Source organism: Falco naumanni, chromosome 1 (assembly GCF_017639655.2).
Source record: "Falco naumanni isolate bFalNau1 chromosome 1, bFalNau1.pat, whole genome shotgun sequence".
In the NCBI taxonomy this organism is placed as follows: Eukaryota; Metazoa; Chordata; class Aves; order Falconiformes; family Falconidae; genus Falco; species Falco naumanni.
The window spans coordinates 113,134,942-113,150,134 of NC_054054.1; the positions used below are offsets into that span (position 1 = coordinate 113,134,942).

The following is a 15,193-nucleotide window of genomic DNA, read 5'->3' on the forward strand; positions in this document are numbered from 1 at the left end:
TTGTTGCATTGTTTTGTTTTATACAAGTATCAAATGACTAGTCTTTTAAATCCTTGTCTGCCAGAAGGGCAAGAATAATTACCTTTCTTTAAAATATGGAGAAATGTATCAACAGAGATTAAAAATAAATTTCTAATGGCTATAAGGAATCGTAGTGGTAGAATCTGTAGAATTAGCTCTCAGTCCTAATGCAGAAGAATAGAGAGTGTTCGAAATGTGTTTTGGACTAAATTCAGTGCTTTTAGAATAGCATGGCCAGACCCTGCTTAATCAGTGTTCTTGGTGAGGTGAAAATTACAGTCGCTCTCTCTCAGGGTCTGGCAGACTGCCTACAAATATACGTCAAGTGGAGTGGAACCAAATCACAAACAGGGTGTTGACTCAGAATGCAGAAAAACCCCCAGAACCAAAAAACTTAAACTGAGTCATCTATACCATTACATGATGCATTTATTTTCTTCTGACATGCTGGAAGAAACAGAAAAATGTCTTTAAATCCAGAAAGCCGTCAGTGAACTACTTTGGTATTATTTTGTCTCATTAACTCCTAAAATGGGAGAAAGGCCTCCCAGTTTTTCTTGGAACAGCTAACCCTTGTGACATGAGTAGAATTTTAAGGCTACAACACTACAGTCAGGTGAAGTTTTAAATTGCAAGTTCCTGGTGTTGACATTCATGGAGAGGGAAGAGGAGGCATTACAGGGGTGGGAGGATTCACATCTTGTCTGGAATTTCATCACTGTCTGTAGAAGGGAAAAGCACAGTTGCCCTCCCCAAAGAACTGACCCCCATGACTTCAGCTGAAATAATTCCACTTCAGTGAGAAGTTGCCGTGTTTAATTTCTTTGAAGTCCACTGAGGTACAAGAGTACAAGGCGTTATCTAAAGATCGCCTGGAACTTTCAGTTTGTGATTGTTTTCTTTTAAATGAAAGGCTGGCATATCTTGACCATGCCATAGTTCTCGTGAAACGCATTTGGTGGTTTCGGTTGTTTCTTGCTGTGTGAGAGTGACTGTATTTAGGCAGAGGTTGAGATGCTGGACTTAGCAGTAAATCATGCCAGTTTTGCCATTTTGGCATATTTTAATAAACAGTGACTAATTTGTAGCTTTTAATATCCTGTATCTTAAAAAGAAATTTATATTCTGGAGAGCAATGGCATATAAGGTGAAGAAGCAGGCCTTGTGAAATGAGCAGGAAAACTCATGAATAGGAGCGCATTTAACAGATAAAGCAGAATAGATCTCTACTGGTCTAGGTATCAGCAGTTTGTATTTCAAAGGAAACTGATTCCTTGTTCCTAGGTCAGTATTGGTTGGTTCATAGATTGCTAGCAGACTAAACAAACTCAACTTGACAATGTTTTAGGTGTTAACATCTTCATCTCATGTTTACTTGTATATGTTATCTGTTTCTTAAGTAAAAAATCACTACTAGGAAACTGAGATGGTAGCAGAAGCAATCACACTGTAGATGTTTTGAATTCTAAATGGAAAACCACCAGGTTTCATTTTTGCTACTCTCTCTTTACTGCCTTTTAAAAATAGTGGCTGAGTGCTGTAAAACTGGAGTTTCATAATACTGCTAGAAATTCAAACCAGCATCCTACCAAATACCTGGTTTGTGGGTTATAGTGGCTATCAAGTACTAATTCTTAAAAGAACTGGTATGTTTTGAAGGCCGTGAAAAACCTCAATACTGAGTTCCAGTGTCTTCTAATTCAGAGAAGGAGTGAGGCTGTATGGGACCTCTGAAGATTTTTATAGCCCAATTCCTCTGCTCAAAGTAGGATCGCTTAAAGCAAATTGCTTAGGGCTGCCTCCAGTCAGGTTTTGAGTGTCTCCAAGGATGGAGACTCTGTAAGTCACCTGGGCAACCCGTTCCAGTGCCCCCTCAGTAAAAAAGTTCGTTCCTATATTTAAGTGGAATTTCCTGTATTTCAATTTGCACCTGTTGCCTCTTGTCCTTTCACTTACTATCATGAAGAGGACTCTGGCTCCATCTTCTTTACTTCCTCGTGTCAGGTATACACATTGATAAAATTTCCCCCACATACCCCAAGCATTCAGTTCTCGAGGCCAAACAGTCCCATTTCTCAGCCTCTTCTCATGTCAGATGCTCCTGTCCCTTAACCATCTTTGTGTCCCTTTGCTGGTCTTGTGCCAGCGAGTCCATGTCTGACTTACACTGAGGGGCCCAGAACTGGACACAGCAGTGCAGATGCTGTCTCAACAGTGCTGAGCAGAAGAGAATGATCACCTCCCTTAACCAACAGACACTCTTCCAAATGCAGTCCAGGATGTGGTTGGCGTTCTGCTGCAGGGGCACATTGCTGGGTCAAGGTCAACATGTTATCCACCAGGATCTCTGGGTCCTTTTCTGCAAAAGCTGCTTTTCAGATGGTTGGTCCGCAGCCTGTACTGTTAAGTGGAGTTATTCCTCACCAGATGCAGGACTTTGCACTTCAGTTGGTTGAATTTAATGCAGTTCCTTTTGACCCATTTCTCCAGCCTGTTGCAATCCTTCTGAATGGTAGCAGAACCATCTGGTGTTGCAGCTACTCCCCCCAGTCTTGTATTGTCTGCAGGCTTGCTGAGAGTACAGTCTGTTCCGCCATCTAGGTCATTAATAAAGATGCTAAACAGGACTGGACCCAGTAATGACCCCTTGGGGTACACCAGTATTCACTGGCTTCCAGCTGGACTTTGTGCTGCTGATCACAACCCTTCAAACCTGGTGGTTTAGCCAGTTTTCAGTCCACCTTACTGTCCCCTTATGTAGCCCACACTTTCTCAGATTCTCTGTGAGGATCTTATGAGAGAGTGTTGAAAGCTTTGCTGAAATCGAGAGAAACAACATCCAGTGCTTTCCATTCATCCACCAGGCCAGTCATCTCATCACAGAAGGCTATCAGGTTAGTTAGGCATGATTTTTCCTTTGTAAATCCATGATGACTACCAGCAGTCACTTTCTTGTCCTTGTATTTGGAAGCAAAGCGCAATGACCAGTAGCTTACTTCTTTGAGGCAGAATCAGAACTTTGATGCTTTTGTTCTTCCCTCCTCTTTCTTTACCTGAGAAATCAGTGTTCCAGATCTGATTGCAGAACCCTGTAAGCTGAAGTGTGAGTAAGTGGGCTTCAGCACATTTTTTGCAAAGCTTTGCTCATCATCCCTGACGTAGGTGTCTCATAAGTGCTGTAAGAGACCAGGAGTATGGAACATTCCTTTAATTTGTAAGGAAGAGACTGGCCCAGTGTATAAATGCGACGATGAAGCTGACAGCAGTGCTAATCAAATTTCATCCTACAGCTGTTTCCTAGGTAACTTAACACATGCAGCTGTAGAAAAAACCCTGCATTATGAAGAGACCAGAAAGATCCTGTATCAATTCTCTTCAGTGACTGAAGAAACACAGTGCCAGGGGGGGAAAAAAAGTGGATAGTGCTATATCATCCTCTTCTTTGTCCTCACGAACAGAGAAGATTTGTTCAGAGGACAAGCCTTTTCTTAGCCTACTGTACAAGTTTTATAGAATAGAATAAAATAGACTATTTTCAGTTGGAAGGAACCTACAATGATCATGTAGTCCAACTGCCTGGCCACTTCAGGGCTGACCAAAACTTAAAGCACATTATGAAGGTTATTGTCCAAATGCCCAAACACTGACAGGCATGGGGCATTGACCACCTCTCTAGGAAGCACGTTCCAGTGTTTGACCACTCTCTTTATAAAGAAGTGCTTCCTAAGTTTTGCTTCCCAAGGCCAGACAGTGGACAGTCTCATGGTCTTAAAGCTGATATCCTGAATGTTCCACCACTTAGAGCAGGTTGCTGTCTAGCCAGTCTGCCTGAGAAGTAGTCGCAAGTGGGTCTTGGGGTCTGTTTGGTCATGCTCCAAAGTCGATGAAGAGACTTTCGTTGTGTCTGTAACAGAGGGTGTTGCATACATGATCCTGTCATAGAAAGGTATTAGCAAAGCACTGTGTTTCTCTGCAATGTCACTTCCTATTTTTCAGGTTACAAGGTTTTTTGAGGGAAACTGTCTCTTGCTCTATGGTCTGTTACTCCTATTTTGCATCCTGGTAATGGGCCATTGCAATTACTTCTGGGAGTTTTGCAGGTAGTCACAGAGGTTTGTGGAAGAGCTGGATCTTGAAGGTCTTTAGAGAAGTTTGAAGGCTTAATTCACTTGCCTATATGTAGGTGTTTAGTGCCATTTAAGACATACCAGAGTATCTAAGATGTATGGGACGAGCAAATATGATGCAGAACCTCAGATGACCTCTTCTTCTGCTGCTCTGGAAAGGCACAGATGACCAACAGCAGCTGCATTGGTACTACACACCTCTGTATAAGGACCTGAATCTGGTTTTTAATGTTGCTGTTAAGAATAGAAGAGCCTCTAATATGCAGGGCTTATTAGAAACCTTGTCTATTGTTCTGTTTGTCCACAGGAATTCCTGTGAAGAGATGTTTCTGTCTTGAAAGTAGAAATGTGCCTTACCTCCACAGATGTACGTAAAAGATGAGGCAGCCAAATATTTGTATGATTAATTATGTCTCTCTTCCTTTCAGGTGAATTATATAGAGCCTCTTCAAGAAAACAAAGGTTCCCAGAACAAGGCAGTATCGAAATACACGAGGACAGTGAGGTGAGATTGTTTCCCAAAACAAGCTGTACTGGTTTCCAAGGAGTACGTTGTGAAAACAGTCTCATATTGTATTATGGAATTATAAACCCGTTGATGGTTTCGTGTGTCTTTCCTTTGTTCAGTAGATGCACATGCAATCACTGAAAATCATCACAAGCATTTTAGATGTTGCAGAATTAACTTAGGTGGAAATATGACCCAGTTCTCTGAAGAGAAGTTGTTCGGTCTACTTAGTACTTCAGTGGAAACACAGGTTTTGTGAAGCAGATTCAGCAGCAGTCATGAGACTGATAGTAACAGAACTGCTTTCTTTTAGAAGCAGCAAAGAATCTAAACAAATTATGTTCATTCCAGCTATCTGATGAAGGTCCTATGTCCACACATAGGACAGGCAATGGAAATGTCCATTTTTGAAGAATTCAGATCCTGCAGCCCACTGAAAACAATGACAGTCTTTGACTTCAGATGTCATTTTGGTTAGCCGTTAAAGCCCCTTGTCTCAGTCGTGGCTGAGCTACTGCTGAGAGGCTAATTAATTTTGAGTCCTCCTGTGAAGGATACCAGTTAAAACCAGCTGAGAGACTTTTTGTAATAGTGACTTTAGCAATACTGACCTGCTTGAATTTTTCCCTCTGTTTTGAAGCTTTCACAGTTCCACCAACCTATTGGCAGTGCCACTTACTTACAAGCTGGCATTGCCTGTGGAAGGACCTACTCTTAGCTTTTAAAGAGAATTAAATTTTTCTTTTGAATAACTGGAATGGGACCATATGGAAAGGGAAATAGAAAATTACAGCAAAGTGGAACCTCAAAAATTTCATGAGATCCAGTACTTAAGCAGATAGAAGGCAGATCAGCAAAATCCCTTCACAATGAGTACTTCCACTGGATACTAAAAATCATGGGCTGAACAGAGAGTAGCTCTGTGGAACAGCTTATAATGCTCTAATTTTCAACCATTTCTCTATTACCATTAGGCAGGTGCTAAAGTTACCAATTTTTTTGTGCATGTCAACAACAGGTCCGCCCCTATTCCTCACTAAACTACAGCCTGAAGAGAGTGTGTGTGTGTGTTTACTTTTCAGCTGTTCTGATTAATGTTATTCAGAGCAATTCTTCTCATTTTATATTTACTGTTGTAGACTGTGACTTTTGTTCTAGAACTTCAAGAATGAAGTGTCCAGAACATTGCCTGAGTCTCATTGAATCACTTAATCTAGTAATTAACAATCCTCAGACAAATACAGGAAATGTTACTGTTCTTTTTGTTGCATGTTCATATTTGGTCAGGAACTAGGAAGTCTCCAGGAATCACATGATCCAAAGCAAAGAAGTAAGTGGCAGTCAAGATTTATAAAAAAAAGTCCTGATCTTTTAATGTATTACTGAGTTGTTCTTTGAGTGTACATAACTCTCAAGGGATAAATAAGAAAAAAAAAAAAGCGGAGTTGTCAGGCATTCAGAATGTTTTTCCAGTCTCAAGTAGGTAATGTCTTGTTTATTCTACACATACCATAAATATGGATATCAGCAGTGATACATTTTTTTTTTCACTCTTTCAGTAAATGTCTGGGTAAGCGAGCTCCATTTTTCATATTAATAAGAAGTTGCCAATCTCAAAAGGCTGAGATAACTGTATCATCTTCTCCTGGATGTTTTCATTGGCAGAGAAATCAGTCTTTTTAGAACCTGTGATGATTTGAGTTAGAACCTTTCCAGTAAATGCAGGATCCTCATCCACGATACCTAGACAGACATTCACTTAGGCTGTCTGTGGATACTGGAATTCTTCTCCAGTCTCAATAGATTTAAAATAGCTTTTGATCTACACAAAGCTGTTTATAACCTTTGCTGATCTGCATCTGCGCTGCAAGGGTTTTCTGGCAGAGCATAGTGTGCCCTGCCTAGTTCAGACATACTTAAATTAAATGGAACACAGGGCACACACATGCACTGCGAAGGCAAATATCACAAAAAGATCACAGTGGGGGTGGGAGAAAAAAATCACTGCTAACTGCTTGTGAACACTGACACCAAGTGTACCAACACTGTCCATAAAAATGCGTCCTCCGTTCTTATTCTGTTTTTCTCACAGGAAGGAGTTCAACACCAGAATTGCAAAACTCATGTGCTAATTTTGATCCTCCATGGGGGGAGCATCTTAGACACTGGAGGTGGGGACCACAGCAGCAAGCTGGCAGACATCAACACCTTCAGTTCTGTGTTTGAGAAAGTGACCCAAGCCCATTTCCCTGCTGCTTTGGGCCACATCTTAATCAGACTTGTTCCCTGCCCAGCAATCTGTTCAGCAGCTTTCTCTCTTGTTTCCAAGTAAGTATTTTAGTAAGTATTTCCAAGCAGTATTGTAGCAGATAGCTGAGCAGATACAGAATATTCAGTAAGGGAAAGGATTAAAATCTTGAAATCTCTTTGAAGTTGTTATTTGTCCCTATGGCTCTAGTGAAATGAGTTTAGAAATAACAAATGAAATCTTTCATTGGATGTATCAGCTTCAGTAGCTGCTCTTCCTCACTCACTTTTTCAGTCTTGCAATTCACTCATTAAATGAGAGAACCTTTTCAGGTAACACTTCTTTCTTTAGTGGTATTTTCCATGACATAAATATGGCATGATAGAGAAAGGAGAAAGAAACACACACTCTTGGGCCTGCTTCAGGTTTTCCACCAAGTGTAAACCAGCAATAACTAGTGAACTCTGTAGTGATGGGGAGGAGAGAATCGATCAGATTTGCTTGAGTTCTTTTCTGATCAGAGAACATTATCTTGGTTTTGTCTGAGGCTTCCCCTAAGTGATGGTGACTTTTATAGCCCAAGGCTTCATTTGAACCTCATGTAGAGCCAAAAACCCTGCAGAAGGGTTAAGGAGGTCTGCAACTGTGTTTTGGACCATAAAGTGTGGGAATGATGATGCCTGTTGTCCAGATGACAGTTAGAGAGGAGAGATGGGGAATACATTAAAGTTCTGAAATACTAGCTGGACTTAAAGTAGCTACAGGCATATAGGAAGAAAAGGTAGCAGGGTGCAGACCAGAATGATGGAAGGTGTGCCTGACAGTTCACATCAAGGGGGAGTACAACCAGGAAAAAATGTGTGTATGTCCAAATTGCTGCCCTGTAAAGCAAGAAGACTGATAGTAGAAGGGGAGGTGAAGTGTCAAAGAGTGTTTGGGAGAGCATCCTTGCCCAATTGGGCCATTGATTAACACAGGTCTCAGTAGTGTCTCTTTGGTATCCTATAACACAGGGCCTGCAGGTCCCAACTATCTGGAAGAAGAGCTGCTACTGTGGAAAAGTGTGTGCTGGCAGCCCAAATGAAGAGAGCTCGCACTTTCTTTCTCTGGTGTTTTTATTCCTCCTTGTTGCAGCACACTGTATTCTAGAATACTGAAATACTGAATAGCTAGAGTACTGAAAACAGGCAAGCTGGATGTTTGAATGTCCTGCAGAATCATTCCAAGCACTCACATAAGATTAGTATTGCCCTGGTACGTTCTTGCATGTATGTATGTATGTACCCATGTAGGACTGACAAAAGGAGAGATGATTCCCTGCTCTCACATTTCTGCAGCTTCATGCCAGCAAATTTCATAGCCAGAACTCCAGGATGCAGTTATGGAACCTAAACTTGTAAACATTCCATTTCGCAAGCTGTAGGAGAGGAAGTGTGTTTTTAATTATTGTAATATTTCATCGAGGGTGAGCCAGATGACTGACTAAGCAGCAGCACAAGATCTCATTTGGTTTGAATGTATCCTCCATTTTCTGAATGTGCAGGCAAGGTGCGTGCCAAGGTAGTACAACCCTCAGTTTACCTTGTGAATTACGCTGTGTCTGTGCTCTGCACACCTGGGTTCAGAGGGATTCCACTGGGACTTTTCATCTGAATGCACCTATGTGGTTTTCCTCCCTGCTTGATGAATGGTGGGTTAAAGGAAAGGGATCTTTCAAAGTAAAATCACTCCACCTGGTAAATTGGTTCAGATTGTTTAATCTGGTTTGCTACCATCTACTCCCATCACTTTCAGTTTCCTGTATCTTTTCTATAAATCAGAAAGACACACTGTTTGTGCAACGTGTGTACATTTATAATGCATGACTGATCTCCTGTGACGCTTATCTCTGTCTTTGCTGCTAAGAACAGGTAAGGGTTAAAACTAAGGCACATTCTTATTCCAGCTAGATGACTTGGATGCCATTTCTTCCCTTTTCAGGGAGAAAAATATCCCTGAGTCGATCAACTGTTATGCTTTTTGTAGCATATGATTTGATGAGCATACGTTGATTCGCGCCTCAGACTAGAGCTCCTAAATTATAGTATTAGCCAAACTGAAGAACAGTAATTGCAAATTTAGGGGGGGTGGGGGGTGGGTAGAAGAAAAATTAAGAAAGAAGGGAAAAAGGGGCAAAACAGAAGTTAAATTTAGTAAAGAAACACTTAAGTAGGAAAGTAAGCATATGAGTAATCAAATGAATGGAAGTATTTTATTGAATGAGTTTTGGAGTGCTCAGCCCCTTGCACGCTCCTTGCACAGTGGTGGGTCCTGCAGCTCTTGGTGTTGCGTTTTCCTAATCAATTTTTTTTAAAATACTTTTATAATTTAATTAGAAAGTATATGGAGGAGTCCAGTCATTATGATTTGACTATTTTCTATTCCTTACTTCTCTTTAATCTGGAAAGTGGAGGAAGTAAATGCATATTCTGGAATTCAGAAACAGCAGTAGCAAGTCCCTAGGACTGTCAGGATAGAGTGAGATAGGCAAACCATAAAAGTCAAAGAACTTTTGTGCGACAGTTATCCAACTAATGTTACTATATGGGTGATTTGCCCCTCTGCTTTCTCCTTTCACTTCTGCTGTGGTCGGGTACTGTTGACCTGAGGAAGTTTTGAGGAGGGACCAGTGTTTTGTCTTGATCTGCATCTGGCCAGATGCTTTCTGCATTCAGAATAAGATTTTATTCCCTTGTTCCTCCTTTCCTCCCTGCTCTCCCCTAGGCTGGATAACCTCTCACCCTCCATCTCCATGGTGTAACCTCAGTCCATCCCCACTGGCAGGGGCCACTGTGCTGTCAGTCACTTCTCCCCTGGGAGCCAGGTGTAGTCTTACCCACCGTGACCTTTCCAAGGTGGTGCTTGGGAAGGACCTCCTGCAGTGTCCTGCCCGTGCATCAAGATAACAAGACTTGTGCTCCTCTCAGCTCCAGTGATGATATTTTACCTGTTTGTCTCAGCTTCAGCACTAATACTTAGCATGTCCCCTATGATAAACAACTTCCATCTCTTCCATACACTCTTTCAGTCTGGATCTTTCTTCCCTTTGTGTTGTGCCTACAATAACAATGCAGGATAACAATGGAGGTCTCTGCAGCTGCAACATTTACAATAAAATAAATTGGAATTAAAAATCCCAAACCCTCATTTCATAGCCAATTAACTGTGATTAATTGTCTAGACAATAATTGCTCAATTTCAGTTTTATCTATATTCCTTTGGCTGCAAAAAAAAATTACCAGCTATTTATTTTTCCATTGACTCTGTTTTGTGTAGTTCTCTTATGAATATTTTTTGCATTTTACTTTTATTATGAAAATATATGCAGGTATTTTTTTCCATTTCATACATTTACTTCATAATTGTTTTTTCTCCTATGTTTGTTCCTTTCCCTTTCTGAGGTGTTATATGCCAATTGTTATAGTAGATGAGGCCTTCTTATGTAGGTTTTCAAGTTCTTTTTTAATTTTTGAGAGTTAGTATTCGTAACTATGTTTGCTGTGCATTTGGATCTTCTAATCAGCTGGCAAAATGAAGCTTTGTTAAATCGGTAAATTGACACAGCTTGGCAGACCAGCTGAGCTCCAGGACATAGAAACGTATACTGTTTTGGATGAAAAATACCAAATCATTGGAGTGCTTCCGCAGGAGGCAAGTGTGGAAATGTCCAGTGAGGGTAAGGACATGAACATGGACCAGCTTTCATACTTGAGTGTTGCAAGTCTTCTGTTCATCTTCCATGACCCTGTTATAGTCTCAGGGATGCAGGTATTAGCAAAGACACAGACTAATTCCATTTCAGGCAGCCAGCTTTCTAATACTGTGATAGGCCACCAAGTTCCTAAAGAAAGTAAATACAAAATACGATGTTGAAGTTGCCTGCCTGCAGCTCTGGATGAACTTCAGATGAGCTTAACCAAAATTCTTCTGACTTTCCTTCAATCTCTAAAGGGCAGTCAACTTACTGTAAGAAAATCTGGCACACAGTAACGTACCTTGCATCTTGGTGCTCTGTGAATTGTTTTCCCCACTCATTAATAACAAGTAATTCAAGACACAATTGGCAAACATACTGAGAAACTTGCACATTCAAGGTAAAATAAAGCTGACATCCTATCAAATCTAACTTAAATTTTCAGCCAAGTGACCTCTTGTTTTGCAAAATTTTACTGTGCAAACATTGACGTATGATTTCATAATGCCTGCAGCTTTGTTCCATCTTTTTGAAAGGGTGAGACACTGGGAAAATGTTTTTCTGTGCTTTTGAACTATATATCTGTCACACTTGTGTTCTAGGAAACAATATTCCATTGTGATGATTGGATTCCATTCTTTGATGTAGTAAGTTACCATATGGAAAAAAAAAAGTAAAATGGAGTAATCTCTGCTGTTCTAAATTATGTCTGCTTGTATGTGGAAAAACTGCACCATATATGTTTAACTACAGAAATGCCTTGTAGCGTGATCTCATTCACATAAAGCCGTAACTCCTTGAGGTTTCTTTTTAAGCTTGAACTCTGTGAGAAAATGATTATTTCTGTATTCTGTCATTGTGACCTGCAATGGCCCCGTATCTGTTAATAAGTAACTGTTCATTCTCTAATGCTATGTGCTGCTGCCTCTTGCGTTTTTCCTGATGATAGCATGTCCTTCTTTAGCCTAAATCCCTACAGCTATGATGAGAGCTGTCTCAGCAGCAGTGAAGACCACATCCCACTGGCTGCCTTGCCCTTGCTGGCTGTTTCATCCCCTCAGTACCAGGATGCAGTTGCCATGGTGATCAGTAGAGCCAATCAAGTTTACAATGAATTTCTCAAATCTACAGATGGGGCTGGTTTTAATGGACAGGTAGGACTATTTTGTCGTACATCAAAGTAAAATTCCTTTGGAGCAAGGCAGTTTCTTTTTAATCCATTGTGTTGAGGGGTTTGAGTTATGAGTGTAGGACAATACTGCCAATATGATGAATGAATGTTAACGTGGGGTTACCTATGCAAAATGCCTTCTCAGTGCCCAGCATGAGAAAGACACTTCTGGAATCCTATGCAGTATCTAACCTTACACTTCCTAAGTTGCTAGAAGATACTATACCTTCTTTGCTCTTACTAAGTATTGCTACAAAGTCTGGTAATGTAGAAGAGCCTTAGCTGTGAGGTAAGTGTGGTATGCGAAGTGGTGAACGAGCATGCCAGCCCAAGGCAAATGATAATCTGTTACTGAGTTCCTTACACACCTGCTATAGCTGATAGAAAAATTGGAACATCTCTGAGTAAGAGCATAAGGAATCCCAACATTTAACTAGAGCTATTTCTTTTTTACCTCCATCACAGTAGTAATAGAACAGTTGACTTCCTTAAAGTACAGTGACTTCCAGACTTCCGAAAAAGGGTGGGGGAGGAGACATTTAATATAAGGTACAGTGTAATCTTTGAAGGAAAGTGTGTGTGTCATTACACAAATTCTTTTCTGTGGCGGTAATAACATCATGCTGTGACGTATCAGTATTTTTAGACTCAAATTTGGTTTGAAGCCAGTTTTAATATCCATAGTAAATTATTCCTGCTTGAAGCATAAAAACAGCCCAGCTGCAGTGACAGAACATTATGAAAGGTGAGATTATGTAAAGAATTATACCAGTTACAGAAGTAACTGTGAAAACAATTATCTCAATAGAAATTGAGTGTTACGGGGTTTTTTTCTCTGATAAAACTACGAAGAAATCTCCTTGGTTTTACAAACCACATATGTTAGTATTTTTCATGGAAAAGTCTGCATGACCTCTGTATACTCCACAGAATTTTCACCATTAACAATTACCAGCATTGTTAAAATGGAAGTGACTTCTCTGTGCTCTCTGCAGTGCTTTGCTTTGGTCCTCAGATAGAAATCTTAACTCTACCGCTGAATTAGTCCTGTACTTCTAAAATACATACCATATAACCTGACCCCCACCCTGTGTGTATCTTTGCTTTCATACATTGGTCTCCTCTGTCCATGTATATTGCAAGTTCTTAGGTCAGAGATTGGCTTTTTGGTTTTATACAGTATCTGCCGCAATTTAATTCCATTACATTAATGCCAATAATAATGAGGATGGATTAGAAATGGAATGGTAAATTGAAATCGAAACAGATACTGTTAATCCCACCAAGCACACACCCCCGAATGTGCTGTTAATTTTATTAAGGTCACCTGTATCATAAAATTTTCTGTTCTTCGTGGACTTCATTGCATGGTGTAGGAATCTGAAAATCAGAGAGTAAATCAGCATGCTGTTAAATTGTATACAACTTTAGAACCAGAATTATGTTAGGATAGATTTTACCTTAATGTATTTCAGTATTTTATTTCATTTTTAAAAATGCTTTTATCTCCAGAAATGTACTCAATTAAGAGAACATGGTATGTGGAGATGCACTAAGAGGAGTTTGAGGTTTTTCTCTACCTGCATCTTGAAGCATTTACTTTTCCTAACACGCTTCTCTTGAAGAAACCGGCACATCCTCTTACCCAAAACTTGTAGTCTAATGTGGTAGTCAAGCTGCGTAAAGGCTAGAAACAAGTTAAAGTTTGTAAGGTGAGGTAATGTCTTCTGTTAAACTTATTGGAGTCGGGAACAACAGACTAGATGTTTGCTTCAGTTTGAGAATTGGAGAGGGTTGCTGGAACCTGTGCAACTGTAGCGGGTGTTAGCAAGGAGAAAGGTAATACAGCTCTTACCAATCCTCAGGCACAGGCAGGGGGTCAGGGAGAAGGAATCATCTCCTATGGGATGGAGAGGTGTCCAGTGGAATTGGCTTCTGAGGTAGATTCTAGCATGCCATGAAATTACTCTGACTACTGAATTCCCAGTTTTCTCTATGTATTTGGATTCCCAGGTCCATACTTTGAATGTAGCTTGTATGTTTATATTGAAAGTGAAGCAAGAGTGAATCTTTCTTAATACCTCATTTAGAACTCCCGTTCCCTTGTCTTGATAGAGGAGTACTGTTTTTAATCTGTTGAGGTCCCCTTCTCCCTATGACTCTGAAGGAAATGTTAAGTAGCTTGAAATCTTTTTTTGAGACTGGTTGTCTGATGATCTGGGCTTTTCAAGCTGGAATCTGGCTGCAGGCAGCTGGAAGAGTTCTAGCCCATTTGGCAGAGCTCCCAGCTGGTCAGAATAGTCCCTGGGACAGATGTTCTTGGCACAGAGCATACATCTGGAGATAAAAGGAATTGGGAGAAAGTGGCCAGACATTTTCAGCTGGAGTAGGAACCGAGGTGTAAAAAACCAGGAACAAGGGTATAAAGTAAGACTGCGACTCCTCTGCAGTGCTGTGATGCTTTTTGTTTCTTTTAAAACACTTGCTACATCTCCCCCAAAAATATTTTTATCTCCTCAGGTGTGTCTCATCGGTGACTGCATTGGAGGAATTTTGGGCTTTGATGCCGTCTGCTATAATTCTAATACAGCTGATGAGAGTCGGAACAGTAGCAGGAGAGGAAGCATCAGCAGCATCCAGGTGAAGACAAAAACTCCCCACAGCTGAAACCCTATAGAGTCATTCCCTGGCGGAAATCAGCTCCATATAAAGCAGAGAAAAATTAAGGATTTGATAAATTGCCATGATAGCACGGGATTTTGGTCATATATCAAGAAATTGCCATCTGAAAATTAAGTCTGCAGCTTCTGTTTTATGTTATACAGAAATCACGAGTGAAGGCTTTATCTGTAAATCTTCTAAACTGGGTTTACCAAGTGCCCTTTATTGTATCCCTAACTGTAGTGCAAACATGTGCTCTCTCAGCAATTGCTGGTAGGCTCCTGGTTTTGCCAAAATCTTTTATCTTTCTTTCCATAATCTTTTAACTCATTCACATAGAGTCTGGAATTCCCTATGCCCCTGCCTGGGGGTAGTGTAGCATTAAGATGTGTTCATGAATAAGTTTAGTGACTGGTGAAAGAATGCCTCCTTCCTGATTAGGAATGCAAGTCATCTGAGGATCTGTGAATGGACTGCTGAGTGTAACAGTGGCTGTATGAGTGTTACATTTGGAGAGAAGGGAGGACTGATTCTAATTGTGATGCAGGGAAGATCTTATGATAGTGAAAGCACAATGTTTTTTAAAGTCATGGTAGCATGTAAGCTTCATTATTGTGTTCAACACTTAAGATTAGTTGAACTTAAATTTTCTTTCTTATGTGCTTCAGAATGAATGAATATGGAGAAGGGGTGTGATGTATTAGAGTTGGCACTAAGTGAGGTG

The 15,193-nt window shown here is 40.5% G+C and overlaps 1 protein-coding gene across 2 annotated transcripts in view; it reads left to right on the forward strand.

Annotated features, from left to right (window-relative positions):
- PITPNM3 (PITPNM family member 3) overlaps window positions 1-15,193 on the forward strand; it is a 121,452-nt gene that overhangs the window by 71,048 nt on the left and 35,211 nt on the right. For both annotated transcript variants that reach the window (XM_040578958.1, XM_040578968.1), the window contains exons 4-7: window positions 4,577-4,653; window positions 6,749-6,984; window positions 11,602-11,791; window positions 14,329-14,448. In XM_040578958.1, coding sequence (XP_040434892.1) covers window positions 4,577-4,653; window positions 6,749-6,984; window positions 11,602-11,791; window positions 14,329-14,448 — 623 coding nt within the window. The remainder of the gene's footprint in view (window positions 1-4,576; window positions 4,654-6,748; window positions 6,985-11,601; window positions 11,792-14,328; window positions 14,449-15,193) is intronic.